Here is an 18,036-nt window from a genome sequence, read left to right as displayed (position 1 = left end):
ATGGCCTAGAGGTAACACTTCCTCCAAGGAAGCGAGAGAATCTGAGCGCGCTGGTTATGAGTGAGTCTCACAATCGGCAGTATTTTCTCCCCCTCCACTGAACCTTGAGCGGTGGTCTGGATGCTAGTCATTTGGATGAGACAATAAACCGAGGTCCCGTATGCAGCATGCACTTAGCGCACATAGAAGAACCCACGGCATCAACAGGGTTGCCCTGGCAAAATTCTGTAGAGAAATGCACCTTCGTTAGGAAAAGAAATAAAATTGCAGGCAGAAAAAAATACAAAAAAATGGGTAGCGCTCTCAGTGCAGCAATGCGCTCTCCCTCGGGAGAGGAGAACGAATTTCACACAGAGAAACCAGATGTGACAACAACAACAAAAAAAGAAGAAGAAGAATATAACTGAAGAGCTGAAGACAGCACCTAGCATATTGCTGCTTTCTCTGATGAATCTGAACTCAACCTGTGTCTGAATTCAAACAGATTCTCACAAATATGATTTCAAGCCAAATCTGAATTCCAAGAGATTCTCACAAATCTGAATTCAAACCAAATTTGAATTCAAATTCTCACACATCTGAATTCAAACCAATTCTGAATTCATACAGAGTCACACAAATCTGAAACAGAACAATCTGAATCCAAACAGATTCTAACACATTTGAATTAAACCAAATCTGAATCCAAACAGATTCTCAATTCAAACTGATTCTGATTTAAAACCAAATCTGATTTCAATTAAGATTCTCACAAAACTTAATTCAAACCAATTCTGCATTCAAACAGATTCTCACTAATAGGAATTCAAACCAAATCTGAACTGAAACATATTTTCACAAATCTGAACTCAAACGAAATCTGAATTCAAACACATTCTTGCGAATCTGAATTCAAACCAATTTTGATGTTCAAACAAGATACTTACAAATATCAATTCAGATAGATTCTCGCCAATCTGAATTTAAACCAAATCTGAATTCAAACAAGATTCTTACATATAAGAATTCAAACAGATTCTCACAAAGATTCTCACATTTCTGAATTCAAATGGATTCTCACAAAGATTCTGAAAAATATGAATTGAAGTTGATTGAAAGATCCTGACAAATCTAAATTGAAATGGTTTCTCACAAACTGGAATTCCAATGGATTCTCACAAAGATTCTGACAAATCTGAATTCAAACTGAAGTCTCATAAATGGATTCTCACAAACCCAATTTCTAACGCATTACCACAAATCTTAATTCAAAAGAGCTTCTCACAAACCTTATTTCAAACAATTTCTCATAAATATGTTTTCAAACAAGTTCTCATTCTCACACATCCAATTTCATATTCTCACACATTTGAATTCGAACACATTTTCACAAATCTCAATTCAAATGGGTTCTGACTAGTCTGATTTGAAATGGATTCTCTGAATATTAGCAGGCTGTCACAAATCTAAAATGAAACTGAGCCTTAAACATCTGAATTATAAACTCAAAATCATCAGACATTTGATTTCAAACAGATTCTCACAAATCTGAATTCAATTAGATTCTCAAATATCTAAATTCAAATAGATACTCACATATCTAAATTCAAATGGATTCTTATACATCTGAAATCAAACCAATTCTCATGGTTGTGAATTCAAATGGATTCTCACACAAACAAATTATCACAAATCTGAACCAAAATGGAAGCTGGCAAATCTGCATTCAAACAGATTATTGCCAACAAATTCTCACCAATCTGAATCAAAATTCTGACCAATCTGAATTAAAAACACATCTGAATTCCAACAGATTCTCACAAATCTAAATTCAAACAAGAACCTCCCACACAATCCCATGCAACTAATGAATGATATAACGTTCTTGCAAAGATCTTGACAATGTTTATTACATATACACTTTGATGTAGCTTCTACTGTGTAATGTTTTGTTGGTTTTCGATGGAATTAGATCATGTGTTTTGCGATTCTGATGACCAAATCCCATGGAATTTGATTATATGTGTTTTCTCAACAAATATAGCCTTCACTGCAAGGGGGGACTTCTTTTTTTTCTTTTTTTTTTTAAATTTAAAAAAAAAAGAAGAAGAAAAAGATCCTCCCATAAGTGAATGATTCTGACAAGCCTCTCCTGCCCCCCTCCCACCTCCATGCCCCCACCCCTCCCCACCAACAAGTGATCACCTTGGTGAGGTCCATGCCCAGCTTGAGCTGTGACAGCAGGTGGAGGATGATGCTCTTGTGCTCCTCCACTCCCCCCAGCTCCGACTCTTCGTACATCACCCCATCCTCCTCCTCCTCTTCGTGGTTGATGGCCCCTGACACCGTCATACAGTGACAGTTAGGTGTGGGTTTTTTTTGTTCATCTATTCATTTATAGATTTACTAGTAAGCTGCGCGCACACACACACACACGCATACATACATGCATGCATGCACGCACGCGCGCACACACACACACACACACACACACCACATAAAGAAAATCACTGTATCAGTTATGAAGTATTTGTCTTTGGTGTCGATAGGCAATGCATTTCCAGAAAAATGAATTTCTTACTGTTTACCACGCACACACACACATGAGCCAAGAAAATGAATCAGTTTTAGTTTACCACTGACACACACATGACACACACACTTGTGCACACACACACACATACATGCACGCACATGCAACCAAAACAGGGTCATTTCATGAGACTCATTTTGTTCACACACTCAAGAGCCCCCGAAAAATTTTTTTACATTAATCATGGACACACACACACACACACACACACACACACACAAAGAACACACACACACTCACAAGCACACACACAAGCACGCACGCACGCACACACACACAACATGATTATCGCACAGACTCACTATGCTCACAAACACACACACACATGAGCCAAGAGCGACAGCCTAGAGGTAACGTGTCTGCCTAGGAAGCGAGAGAATCTCAGCATGCTTGTTCGAAACATGGCTCAGCCGCCGATATTTTCTCCCCCTCCACTTGACCTTAAGTGGTGGTCTGGGCGCTAGTCATTCAGTTGAGATGATAAACCGAGGTCCCGTGTGCAGCATGCACATAAAAGAACCCACAGCAACAAAAGGGTTTTTCCTTGCAAAATTCTGAAAAAAAAAATCCGATAGGAAAAACAAATAAAAACCGCACGCAGGAAAAAAAAAAAAAAAAAAATGGGTGGTGCTGTAAGCCCAAATTTCACACACAGAGAGAAATCTGTTGTGTTAAAAAGAAAATACAAATACAACTACAACATCACAAGACAAGTCCACCTTCAGCTGAGGAGTGGTCGTGGAAGGTGTACGGTACAGACTTGGCCGAAGTGAAGCTCTCCGCGGGGGACGTGGCCGACACAGAGCTCTGGTTCAACGACAGATCAGCGGGCAACGAGGGACTCCTGCCACCAAGGAATCAGATCAAATCAGATCAAATCAAATGGTCTCGCTTACAGCCCCGCCGACCACGAGGGCCGTTTCGGGGGCTGTCCCTCAATGAACAGCCACACATCAAAACATACTGAATAATAATGATTCTTCTGCTCCTTCTTCTTCTTCATTCATGGGCTGCGACTCCCACGTTCACTCATATACCTGAGTGGGCTTTTACGTGAATGACCCTTTATATATATATATATATCCCCACCATGTAGGCAGTCATGCTCCATTTTCATTTTTTACACCCACCACACACAAACATAGACTTCCAAACACACACCCACCACACACAAACACAGACCCCCAAACACACACCGACCACACACAAACACAGACCCCCAAACACACACCCACCACACACAAACACAGACTCTTCCAAACACACACCCACCACACACAAACACAGACTCTTCCAAACACACACCCACCACACACAAACACAGACTTCCAAACACACACCCACCACACACAAACACAGACTTCCAAACACACACCCACCACACACAAACACAGACCCCCAAACACACACCCACCACACACAAACACAGACTCTTCCAAACACACACCCACCACACACAAACACAGACTTCCAAACACACACCCACCACACACAAACACAGACTTCCAAACACACACCCACCACACACAAACACAGACTTCCAAACACACACCCACCACACACTAACACAGACTCTTCCAAACACACACCCACCACACACTAACACAGACTTCCAAACACACACACACCACACACAAACACAGACTTCCAAACACACACCCACCACACACAAACACAGACTTCCAAACACACACACACCACACACAAACACAGACTTCCAAACACACACCCACCACACACAAACACAGACTTCCAAACACACACCCACCACACACAAACACAGACTTCCAAACACACACCCACCACACACAAACACAGACTCTCTCTGTGCAATGTACTCACATGGGGGGCGGCTTCCTAGATGTGATCTGTAGAGGCATGGATGAACTGTGGGGGACACCAGGGTAGGATATCTGTACACGCAACACATCACTTATCATTACATGGGGTATGATATCTGTACACGCAACACATCACTTATCATTACATGGGGTATGATATCTGTACACACAACACATTACTTATCATTACATGGGGTAGGATATCTGTACACGCAACACATCACTTATCATTACATGGGGTATGATATCTGTACACACAACACATTACTTATCATTACATGGGGTATGATATCTGTACACACAACACATTACTTATCATTACATGGGGTATGATATCTGTACACGCAACACATCACTTATCATAACATGGGGTATGATATCTGTACACACAACACATCACTTATCATTACATGGGGTATGATATCTGTACACACAACACATCACTTATCATTACATGGGGTATGATATCTGTACACACAACACATCACTTATCATAACATGGGGTATGATATCTGTACACACAACACATCACTTATCATTACATGGGGTATGATATCTGTACACACAACACAACACATCGCTTATCATTACATGGGGTATGATATCTGTACACACAACACAACACATCACTTATCATTACATGGGGTATGATATCTGTACACACAACACAACACATCACTTATCATTACATGGGGTATGATATCTGTACACACAACACAACACATCGCTTATCATTACATGGGGTATGATATCTGTACACACAACACAACACATCACTTATCATTACATGGGGTATGATATCTGTACACACAACACAACACATCGCTTATCATTACATGGGGTATGATATCTGTACACACAACACAACACATCGCTTATCATTACATGGGGTATGATATCTGTACACGCAACACATCACTTATCATTACATGGGGTATGATATCTGTACAAACACAACACAACACATCACTTATCATTACATGGGGTATGATATCTGTACACACAACACAACACATCACTTATCATTACATGAACACACCAGGGCATCTTTGTGCAAGAATATAATCATCTACACTACTCACTACACAGACACATCGCGATATGATTGCTGTACACACATCTAAATAACTCATCGTTTCATGGAAACACAGAATACAAAACTAACCGACAGTACACAAATACAAGAACATACATGTGAATCACAACATAACAATATTACCGCAATTTGTTTACAGAACACACATATAATCCAAAACAGTTTGCACAGTCCACAAATCCATGAAAATATGCGCAAAATGGTGTACCTCACTTTGCAGACAGCAAAGTTCAAGCATTACATTTTGCACAGCAGCTGTTCAACTCCCTTTGAACCAGTAACATATTTCAAACCAGTGTCCAAAGCAACTGGCCACAGCACAAATGGAGACCAGGCTCAGTTTTACTGTCTGTATTGTAGTCAGCCCTGTCCGGCTGTGACCATCAGAACAGCAGAGGAGGCAACTGCTGTCCCCGACTTCTTCTGCGTTCACTCGTATGCACACGAGTGGGCTTTTACGTGTATGACCGTTTTTACCCCGCCATGTAGGCAGTCATACTCCGTTTTCCGGTGGTGTGCATGCTGGGTATGTTCTTGTTTCCATAACCCACCGAACGCTGACATGGATTACAGGATCTTTAACGTGCGTATTTGATCTTCTGCTTGCATATACACACGAAGGGGGTTCAGGCACTGGCAGGCCTGCACATATGTTGACCTGGGAGATCATAAAAACCTCCACCCTTTACCCACCAGGCGCCGTCACCGTGATTCGAACCCGGGACCCTCAGATTGACAGTCCAACGCTTTAACCACTCGGCTATTGCGCCCGTCGCTGTCCCGACTGTCTGGGCTAGAATTTGATTATAGTGGAGTGTCCTGCCGAAGTTACACCTCCCACTCTCTTGGCCAAGAGAGTTTTAGGACAGTCGGCGATGGGATGGTTCCCAAAGGCCAACTAGCTCCCAAGGCCGCAGCACTAAGAGCCAGTGCAGTTATGCCTCCTAGTTTGAGAGTCACAGCCCAGACAAGACTAAGCTGTGAATGACTCCCCATTGCAATGGGGAAACCACTGATCATACAGCTCTCACTTTGCTGCTGGTCCGTCTGTGTATAAGCCTATGTCTGTGTAACTGCGTAAACTGACACACTGAAATTGGTGATGTTACGACAACACTGACATTTTACTTGCATTTGTATTTCTTTTTATCACAACAGATTTCTCTGTGTGAAATTCGGGCTGCTCCCCCCCCCCCACCCCTCCCCCAGAGCGCGTCGCCACACTACAGCGCCACCCATTTTTGTGTGTGTTTTTTCCTGCGGGCAGTTTTATTTGTTTTTCCTGTCGCAGTGGATTTTTCTACAGAATTTGCAACCCTTTTGTTGCCGTGGGTTCTTTTACGTGCGCTAAGTGCATGCTGGCACATGGGTCCTCGGTTCATCGTCTCATCCAAATGACTAGCGTCCAGACCACCACTCAAGGTCTAGTGGAGGGGGAGAAAATATCGACGGCTGAGCCTAATTTGAACCAGCGCGCTCAGATTCTCTCGCTTCCTAGGCGGACGCGTTACCACTAGGCCATCACTCCACCTTAAGTGACTTCTTCTTCTTCTTCTTCGTTCGTGGGCTGCAACCCCCACGTTCACTCGTATGCACACGAGTGGGCTTTTACGTGTATGACCGTTTTTACCCCGCCATGTAGGCAGCCATACTCCGCTTTCAGGGGTGTGCATGCTGGGTATGTTCTTGTTTCCATAACCCACCGAACGCTGACATGGATTACAGGATCTTTAACGTGCGTATTTGATCTTCTGCTTGCATATACACATGAAGGGGGTTCAGGCACTAGCAGGTCTGCACATGTGTTGACCTGGGAGATCGTAAAAATCTCTACCCTTTACCCACCAGGCGCCGTCACCATGATTCGAACCCGGGACCCTCAGATTGAAAGTCCAACGCTTTAACCACTCGGCTATCGCGCCCGTCAGCACCTTAAGTGACAAGCCACACCAAATCAGGAAAAGTTCATGATAGATGCAAACCAAATACAATAATTTAAACAATCTGACATTCGGTTCAAGTAAACTGGTATATCATTTGTCAGTAAGAATTCAGTACATTTTTGTATGCCAAGGAAGATGTACCCTATGAATCTTTGCTGTGTTCTCTCTTACCAAAGTTCTTCTTTTCGTATTTTTTGCCCACTTTGACTGTACATGTAGTGTCTCATATATCCTGATACAGTTTTGATTTCCATTTAACCCCTAGGCTGCCTGTATGAGATAACTCGTCATCGCAAGTATGTACGCTTCGCTGCCACAATGACGAGATAACTCGTCATCGAAATATTCTGACTTTTCCCTGGTTTGCATTCAGTTCGTTGACAAATACGCTGGTCGCTTTAGCTTGGGGAATCTTTCTTGGTTTTATTCATAGCTAGAAACACCATCTACGTCATGAAGCAGTCCTTTATTTGAACGTTTTGGTTGGGTTACCGTCGCAGTGTTTTGCTTGGCTCCTTTCCTTGCTCACTCAACAAAATGTCGGACTGACGCCGTGCTCAAGACATGCAATCGTGGCGCACTAAAATCACCCAAGACTGCTTTCAATGGCTGATGCTCAGAGAGAATTGAAGCATAAATTCAAAGGAGAAGACAGTGATGAACATTTATAGGAAGATCTGATAGAAAATAATGGGAGCAATGAAGACGGTGGCCAAGATACGACTATCAGTGAGTGATGCCAGCTGTACAGCTGCAGCAGACGACAGAAAGTGACCGAATTATTAGCAGGACACAGTGTGAGTGGTTTTCTTGGCACTCAGCCAACGCAGTCTGATGAGAACTGGATAAGGTGACTGTGTGAGAGCGGTGAAGAGGATGGGGCTGGAGACTGAGGGGGCGTGGCCTCACATCCATATTATCACTTGGAGAAGTCACAATGCACTGTGTATCTATCTCTTTTCTTTTCCTTTTTTTAAAATTTTTATTGTGGTTGTTCTAGTATGATTTTGTGTGTGCAGATATCTTTTTGTCCATAAAATATGATATTTTAATACAAATTACCTGACAAATGCTTGTAATGAACAAGTTGAAAATGTGACAAAAAACAAAACACTAATTTCAAAACAACAGCATGTCACTAAAAATATATAAAATGGGAAAACATCATGTGTTTTATATTCTTTATTCATTTACCTTTCAGAAAATATATATATACTTTTATGGGTCTTTCTCCAATAACAAAGAGCACAGAATTTTCTGAAAATTTATACCCATTTAAAAAAAAAAAAAAAAAAAAAAAAAAAACCTGGCAAGTAGATTTCACTTAAATCTTATTTTCCTGGCAGCGAAAGGGTTAAAGTTAGATTTTTGATCCCGATTCTCATTCTGCTGGTAACACCACAGGCTGTCTAAGCTTCAAAGGCTCAATGAACAGGCAGTTTTCATTGGATGTGATTGGGTCACCTGCCCATGAAAGCATCGAAGGGATTGGTCCACAGGAAAACCACAATGTTTTTTGATGCAGCAGATGACAGCTGTTTTCACATAACTTCACAAATACCACGCTTTGAAAACTGGAGAGGCACATGTTACCATTAGTCCTTCTCTCTCGTTTCTCGTTAGTGTGAATCTGCGCAAAATGAGTCTGACTCTGAGTGAACGAAAAAGCTAAACAGCTAGATGTGCTGGCATCTCTGTCATCACATGCAGAACCAACACACACAGACACAGACACATTTCCATCTACATAATCTTCCCAACAAACCCATGTGCTAATAACATAATAGAAGCACCTAAAAATAAAATACCAGTGAACTAGGCAAACTGATGGGCCCAACATCTGTTAACAAAAGTACTGATACAAATAACCTGAAGTACACACCCTCCTCAAGACTAAAACAACTACAAGCAGATCAGTTGCAAAGCAAACCTGTACTCCCAGTCGTCCAAGAAAAATCTCTTGCGTTTGGAAAAAAAATAAATTAAAATAACAGTCCTGAAGAGACTGTGTCTGAACGCTGCACACGAAGACTAAAAGTGCAAATGAACAGGTCAATTATCTTTTGGTTGTTTTACTTGAATGTGTGGATATTTGTAAAAACTGGTAAGTCAAATAAATAAACAAGAAAAATCATAAAATACACACAGAAGTTCTTCTGTACAGTGCCCCATTGACTCTTCACAGAGTTCAGGGAGGAGAAGAAGAAGAAGAAAAGCCAATTCAGAGCTCAGATCAAGCGGCAGTTTAAAGAAACTAAAGCATCCGAGAAATATAGTCCATCTTTTAGCAGCCCAGGTCTGACCTTTTTGCAACAAACATTCGATCCAAAGGACTTGCAACATTGACAGCACTGCAACCAATAGTATACAGCCACAGTTGAATAAATCTCAAGCCCAAACAAACAAACACAATACAAAAACAGCACTAAGACAAGTTCATAATCATTTTAACATTGAGTGGTGCGATCCAATGGTTTTCTAAAGATACTTTTCATCACCACTGTTTGGGGCATAAGTCAGTATCATCATGCCCTGTTTCAGGTGCAAGTTGCATAGCTTGGTTCTAACTTTTTGACAGTTACATCTGACTAAATGCCTACATTGACCGAACTACTACGCCATTGGTCAGGTCCATACTACACACAGTTAGTAGCGGGTTACGACCATACAAGGCTCTTCCGTCCGAGCAATGCAACTGGCTCCTGAATAAGAGTATAAGCAGTTGTACCTGCTCCAGAATCTGTAAGTACCACAGCCTCCAAAAAATCAGAACAAACCAATTTTGAATGTAAAATCAAGTAACATTTGCTCGCAGTTATAGCCCCAAAGGCCAGAAATTTCAGCATCTTTCTGGCGTGCAAACATGTGCCCCAAAGGCCAGAAATTTAAGTATCTTTCTGGCGTGCAAACATGTGCCCCAAAGGACAGAAATTTCAGCATCTTTCTGGCGTGCAAACATGTGCCCCAAAGGCCAGAAATTTAAGCATCTTTCTGGCGTGCAAACATGTGCCCCCAAGGACAGAAATTTCTGTATGTGCCACAGTGAGAATTTTCCTATTTTCCTACCGCAAAATCACTGAATTCATGCACAGTTGTGATAAGCAGAAAGTGTGGTCATTTTCCTTTCAGAAAGGTATGGGTTATATATATATATATATATATAGAGAGAGAGAGAGAGAGAGAGACAGGCGCAATAGCCGAGTGGTTGAAGCGCTGGACTTTCAATCTGAGGGTCCCAGGTTTGAATCTCAGTAGAGCCTGGTGGGTAAAAGGGTGGAGATTTTTCCAATCTCCCAGGTCAACATATGTGCAGACCTGCCAGTGCCTGAACCCCTTTCATGTGTATACACACGCATAAGATCAAATACGCATGTTAATGATCCTGTAATCCATGTCAGCGTTCAGTGGGTTATGGAAACAAGAACATACCCAGCATGCACACCCCCGAAAACAGAGTATGGCTGCCTACATGGCGGGGTAAATAAACAAAAACGGTCATACACATAAAATATTAAATGTTATATGTTTGTCTGAGTGTGTTAGGTGTGCGTGCCTGAAATCTGATTGAATGACACAGGAAACGAATGATGAGCGCCCAGTGGCAGCCGTCAGTCAGCTCTACCCAGGTAGGCAGCCTGTTGTGTAAATGACTCTGTGTTTGTAAAGTGCTTACAGAGGTTATCAGGGAGCTTGTTCCATGTCTTCGGCGAATGAAAAGAAAACGATCTGTGTCCATAGGTCTTACTTCTGATAGCACAAAGACATGATGGTCAACCCCCCTACTTTACCCATGCTTCCTTCACCTCTATAGTTTGATCAACTGTTTCGTAACAAAAACATGCAATGCTGAATACATCACAACCAGTGACACACACACACAAGTGGAGGGATGGCCTAGAGGTAACGTGTCCGCCCAGGAAGCGAGAGAATCTGAGCGCGCTGGTTCGAATCACGGCACAGCCCCCGAAATTTTCTCCCCCTCCACTAGACCTTGAGTGGTGGTCTGGAAGCTAGTCATTCGGATGAGACGATAAACCGAGGTCCCGTGTGCAGCATGCACTTAGCGCACATAAAAGAACCCACGGCAACAAAAAGGTTGTTCCTGGCAAAATTCTGTAGAAAAATCCACTTCAATAGGAAAAACAAATAAAACTGCACACAGGAAAAAATACAAAAAAAAAAAAAAAAGGGTGGCGCTGTAGTATGGTGACGCGCTCTCCCTGGGGAGAGCAGCCCGAATTTCACACAGAGAAATCTGTTGTGATAAAAAGAAATATAAATACAAATACAAATTTACCCTAACCACTCTTGATACACAGGCACATGACTTGTTTTATCTGACAGTTTTGTAACAAAGGCAGCGTTGATATGCACAGGCACATGATGGCTATCAACAGTTCCAATCTGATTATTCAACTAATACAGGCATTGCTTGATACTACAGAACTCCTGTGACCACACACACACACACACACACACACACACACACACACACACACACACACACACACAGGGTACAAATCATTCTTTCTGACCTGATTGTTCTGTAACAAAGACAGACAATTGTTGAACATACACAGAAAAACTCACCCACACAAACACACACCACACTCACACACACACACATCACCACCACCACCACACACACATGATAACAACATCCTTTCTGACCTGACTGTTCTGTAACAGACACTGCTGGACACACACACACATACACACACACACACACACACACAATAACAACATCCTTTCTGACCTGATTGTTCTGTAATAAAGACAGACACTGCTGAACACACACACACACACACACGATAACAACATCCTTTCTGACCTGATTGTTCTGTAACAAAGACACTGCTGGACACACACACACACACATACATACACCACAACACACACACACACACACACACACGATAACAACATCCTTTCTGACCTGATTGTTCTGTAACAAAGACACTGCTGGACACACACACACACACACACACACACACACACACACACACGATAACAACATCCTTTCTGACCTGATTGTTCTGTAATAAAGACAGACACTGCTGAACACACACACACACACACACACACACACACACACATGATAACAACATCCTTTCTGACCTGATTGTTCTGTAACAAAGACAGACACTGCTGGACACACACACACACACACACACACAAACACCACAACACACACACACACACACACACACATACACACACACCACAACACACACACACACACACGATAACAACATCCTTTCTGACCTGATTGTTCTGTAACAGACAGACACTGCTGGACACGCACACACACACACACACACACACACACACACATGATAACAACATCCTTTCTGACCTGATTGTTCTGTAATAAAGACAGACACTGCTGAACACACACACACACACACACACACACACACACACACACACACACGATAACAACATCCTTTCTGACCTGATTGTTCTGTAACAAAGACAGACACTGCTGGACACACACACACACACACACACACACACACACACACACACACACACACACACACACACACACACACACATACACACACACCACAACACACACACACACACACACACACGATAACAACATCCTTTCTGACCTGATTGTTCTGTAATAAAGACAGACACTGCTGAATGCAGGAGATGGTGGCCCCTGAGGTGGCTTTCAGCATCAACAGGTCCTGCAGAACAAGGTCATGAAAAGAGTGAGAATAAAACTATCACAGCTTCAGTCTGGAGTGAGGATCCTCAGCTAAAAAGCAGAACTGTCTCCCCTCACCGACAGGCGCCATAGCCGAATGGTTAAAGCGTTGGACTTTCGATCTGAGGGTCCCGGGTTCGAATCACGGTGACGGCGCCTGGTGGGTAAAGGGTGGAGATTTTTACGATCTCCCAGGTCAACATATGTGCAGACCTGCTAGTGCCTGAACCCCCTTCGTTTGTATATGCAAGCAGAAGATCAAATACGCACGTTAAAGATCCTGTAATCCATGTCAGCGTTCGGTGGGTTATGGAAACAAGAACATACCCAGCATGCACACCCCCGAAAACGGAGTATGGCTGCCTACATGGCGGGGTAAAAACGGTCATACACGTAAAAGCCCACTCGTGTGCATACGAGTGAACGCTGAAGAAAGAAGAAGTCTCCCCTCACCACTTCCTGGCACTTCTTTGACTATAATAATAATAATAATGGTATCTATATAGCGCTGAATCTTGTGCAGAGACAAATCAAAGCGCTTTCGCACCAGTCATTCACACGCATGCATAACTCTAAAACTGTAGAAACTAAAGACGAGGAAGAGGCAGGCAAGGGAGGCTATTTTGGGAAGAGGTGGGTTTTAAGGCCAGACTTGAAAGAGCTGAGTGGGGAGACTTGATGAAGCGAAAGAGGAAGTTCATTCCAATTGCAAGGTCCAGAGACAGAGAAAGAACGGCGGCCAACAGTCGAGTGTTTGAATCTGGGTATGCGTAAACAGAGTGGATCCGAAGCCGATCGTAGTGAGCGAGATGGAGTGTAGAGGTGAAGGCAGCCGCAGAGATAGGAAGGGGCAGTTTTGTGAATACATCTTTAACATAGAGTGCTGATCTTGTACTTTATTTTCAAACACTAGACGCATGTAGGCATACTGCTTTGACTACTGGAATGTGCAGCGACCGATGATCCTCTCAGGGTAGTCTGGGACCCCTTAGAATTATGCTTAACAAGTCCCTGCAATCTCCAAGATTTCTAACTCATCAGAAAACCTGAAAGGGCTCAAAGGGTTTAATACCAATTATTTGCAAATTTTGGCTCAGGAGCTCAGGCAGAAGGGTTAAAATTGCTCAGGAACTCAGGGCTCAAAGGGTTAAACAGTGACAACAATTAAAACAAATGCACTCTATTCACAAAATCAATACTTCGACCCAAACATTACGTTATCACGCAGGTCTGACCTTTTCAATGTTCTTCAACAACTCAACAAGAAAATATGTTTCAAATATGTATACACACACACACACACACACACACACACACACACACAAATCAAAAACAAAAACAAAAAAAAAGAAAAAAAAAAGGACAAAATATGAGAAGAAGAAAGTTCCAACAGAAATCTGCACAGCATGCAGAAATCAAAGGAAAGCACTCTCACCTTATCCAGCCCAGTCATGAAGCAGTTATCACCGGAATATGGCAGCGTCTGTCGACAGAAAAAAAACAGCAGCTGATTCAGGCACTGCTGAAATCCTGAATGTGTCATTATTATTACTATTATCATTATCAATATTCTCATCATCATCATGATGATTTTTTCTTCTTATTATCATCATTATTATGATTATTGTTATGATCATTATCATCATCATCATTATCATTAATATTCACGCACGAGTGGGCTTTTACATGTATGACCGTTTTTACCCCGCCATGTAGGCAGCCATACTCCGTTTTCGGGGGTGTGCATGCTGGGTATATTCTTGTTTCCATAACCCACCGAACGCTGACATGGATTACAGGATCTTTAACATGCGTATTTGACCTCCTGCTTTCATATACTCATGAAGGGACTAGCAGGTCTGCACATATGTTGACCTGGGAGATCATAAAGATCTCCACCCTTTACCCACCAGGCGCCGTCACCGTGATTCGAACCCGGGACCCTCAGACTGACAGTCCAACGCTTTAACCACTCGGCTATTGCGCCCGTCATGTGACATTTACATTATACAAGTACATACTTTCCAACAATCAAAACAAACAAGACGAAAAATTGAAACATTTACGCAAAAGATTTATTCACACACATTATCATCATCATCAACATCAACGTTTCCTTATTGTCGTTAGCAGGGGGCTTAGCAGGTGGTGTCCTAAGTACGTTAAAACAGAACAGGCACCACTGAACACCACCGAAGTGACTCAGCGGCAGTTTGAACAAAAAATGATAAAAATGACTGCTCTTGTTGTTGTGTCAGAATATTCATATCAAAGTGCCAAGTTTAGAGAATAAAAAAAATATAAATGTAACAGTAAATGCAGTTTGCATATAATTTGGCTTCTTTTTTTTAAAAATTTTTTGTGCCCATCCCAGAGGTGCAATATTGTTTTATACAAGATGACTGGAAAGAACTGAATTTTTCCTATTTTTATGACTAATTTGGTGTCAACTGACAAAGTATTTGCAGATGTTAAAGTTAACAACGGACACACAGACACACACAGACACACACACAGACAACCGAACACCGGGTTAAAAACATAGACTCACTTTGTTTACACAAGTGAGTCAAAAACGACAGACTGTCTCTCACCACACTGTGTCACTTACAGCAATTTTCTCGCTCAGTTTCTGGGAGTAGTCGTGGGCCTCCGTCAGGTACTCCTGCACCTCCAGAAAAGGTGCCGGGGTCTCCGACCTGGACACTGGTGCCTGCTTCCTGCACACACACACACACACACACACACCCATAATAATAATAATAATAATAATGGTACTTGTATAGCGCTGAATCTTGTGCCTAGACAAATCTAAGCGCTTTCGCACCAGTCATTCTCACGCACGCATAACTCTAAAACTGGAGAAACTAAAGACAAGGAAGAGGCAGGCAAGGGAGGCTATTTTGGGAAGAGGTGGGTTTTAAGGCCAGACTTGAAAGAGCTGAGTGGTGGAGACTTGACGAAGCGAAAGAGGAAGTTCATTCCAAATGCAAGGTCCAGAAACAGAGAAAGAACGGCAACCAACGGTCGAGAGTTTGAATCTGGGTATGCGTAAGTGGAGTGGATCCGAGGCTGATCGTAGTGAGCAAGTGAGTGGAGTGTAGAGGTGAAGGCAGCCAAAGAGATAGGAAGGGGCTGATTTGTGAATACATTTGTAGCAACTATGTATTTCATTGCATGCATATTAGATGACCATTCATTTCTTTGTTCCTTTTGTTCTTTGTTGTGTCTATTAATCCTTCGGGGTTTTATGACAATAAATGAAGTCAAGTATATCTGTGTTATGTGTCAAAATGTGCACAACCATTGTGTGTGCTTGTGAGTACACTAACAATTACATCAATTCTAAATATTGAAGATAGTGTTTAACATTAAGTTTAAACATAAGCACAGCATTAACCCTAAATTTTAAGTATTAACCCATAATTCTAAAGATCGAACATTACTTTTAGGAAAAGTATCAAACACTAATTTCAACAATAACAAACAATTTTAAAGTCTTAAACATTACTTTAAGAATTAAACAATAATTTCAAGAATTAACTACCAACTTTAAGAATTTAACATTAATCTTAGCCATCAAACATTCCTTTCAAGAATTAAACATCAGTTTCAAGTTCCAAACACTAATTGCAAAGGTATCAAAAATAAATTTTAACTCATGCAGGCCTGAGCGCGAACAATGCCCTGGCGTACACATTCCCACACATGCACAAACAACAAAACAAAGAGAAACCAACTTCTACAGTATTTGTATTGTATTTTGTATTTTGCATTTTTTTTTTTTTAATCACAACAGATTTCTCTGTGTGAAATTCGGGCTGCTCTCCCCAGGGAGAGCACGTCGCTATACTACAGCGCCACCCATTTTTTTGTATTTTTCCTGCGTGCAGTTTTATTTGTTTTTCCTATCGAAGTGGATTTTTCTACAGAATTTTGCCAGGAACAACCCTTTTGTTGCCGTGGGTTCTTTTACGTGCGCTAAGTGCGTGCTGCACACAGGACCTCGGTTTATCGTCTCATCCGAATGACTAGCGTCCAGACCACCACTCAAAGTCTAGTGGAGGGGGAGAAATATCGGTGGCTGAGCCGTGATTCAAACCAGCGCGCTCAGATTCTCTCGCTTCCTAGGCGGACGCGTTACCTCTAGGCCATCACTCCACAGTAATTCAGTGTGTCAATTTGGAGGGAAAACAGTTCCATTTCAGTACATTTTCTGCAAGTTTTTCTAATTCAGTGCGTCAATTTGGAGGGAAAACAGTTCCATTTCAGTACATTTTCTGCAAGTCTTTCTAATTCAGTGCGTCAATTTGGAGGGAAAACAGTTCCATTTCAGTACATTTTCTGCAAGTTTTTTCTGCATCAGTGTGGCAGGAGAACCTGCCGAGGCTGTAACCTCCCTCAGGTTGAACGGGTTAACCCAACAATCCCCAGCACAAACCCCACCAGCCAAGACCCCTACGACAAACCTTCCTGGAGTGCTGTGCACGCTCTCCTCACTGCTGTACTGCCCCTTGTGTCTCTGCGAGGCCTCCAGACGTTTGGGCGTTCCGTCCCGCGGGGCCACGCTGCCCCCGCTGTCCCTGCGGTGGTGACCTGGGGTGTGCTGCTGCCAGGGCACAGGTTCGAACACATGCGTTTATTGATGCATCTGTGTACGTACCTTTATACACATGTGGAGACATTTGTGTACATATCTTTACAAACATATAGACATTTATGTATACACCTTTCACATATGTTTGTGCATATCTCTGCACACAATTTGTGTACACACCTTCACATATATACACGTATGTGTGTGCGTATCTCTACAAACACATGCAGATAGAGACATCTGTGTATATACCTTTAATCTTTTGCAC

At 42.2% G+C, this 18,036-nt stretch overlaps 1 protein-coding gene across 4 annotated transcripts in view; it reads right to left on the bottom strand.

Moving 5' to 3' along the window:
• LOC143301121 (oxysterol-binding protein-related protein 11-like) overlaps window positions 1-18,036 on the bottom strand; it is a 59,344-nt gene that overhangs the window by 21,329 nt on the left and 19,979 nt on the right. For 3 of the 4 annotated variants that reach the window (XM_076615173.1, XM_076615175.1, XM_076615176.1), the window contains exons 7-13: window positions 17,641-17,780; window positions 15,783-15,891; window positions 14,607-14,654; window positions 13,071-13,151; window positions 4,415-4,485; window positions 3,292-3,416; window positions 2,185-2,318 (exon numbers count right to left, since the gene is read on the bottom strand). In XM_076615173.1, the coding sequence (XP_076471288.1) occupies window positions 2,185-2,318; window positions 3,292-3,416; window positions 4,415-4,485; window positions 13,071-13,151; window positions 14,607-14,654; window positions 15,783-15,891; window positions 17,641-17,780 (708 nt within the window). The remainder of the gene's footprint in view (window positions 1-2,184; window positions 2,319-3,291; window positions 3,417-4,414; window positions 4,486-13,070; window positions 13,152-14,606; window positions 14,655-15,782; window positions 15,892-17,640; window positions 17,781-18,036) is intronic. The other variant, XM_076615174.1, reaches the window with a different exon arrangement.

Source organism: Babylonia areolata, chromosome 27 (assembly GCF_041734735.1).
Source record: "Babylonia areolata isolate BAREFJ2019XMU chromosome 27, ASM4173473v1, whole genome shotgun sequence".
Classification (NCBI taxonomy): Eukaryota; Metazoa; Mollusca; class Gastropoda; order Neogastropoda; family Buccinidae; genus Babylonia; species Babylonia areolata.
This window is presented reverse-complemented; position numbering and strand designations above follow the sequence as displayed.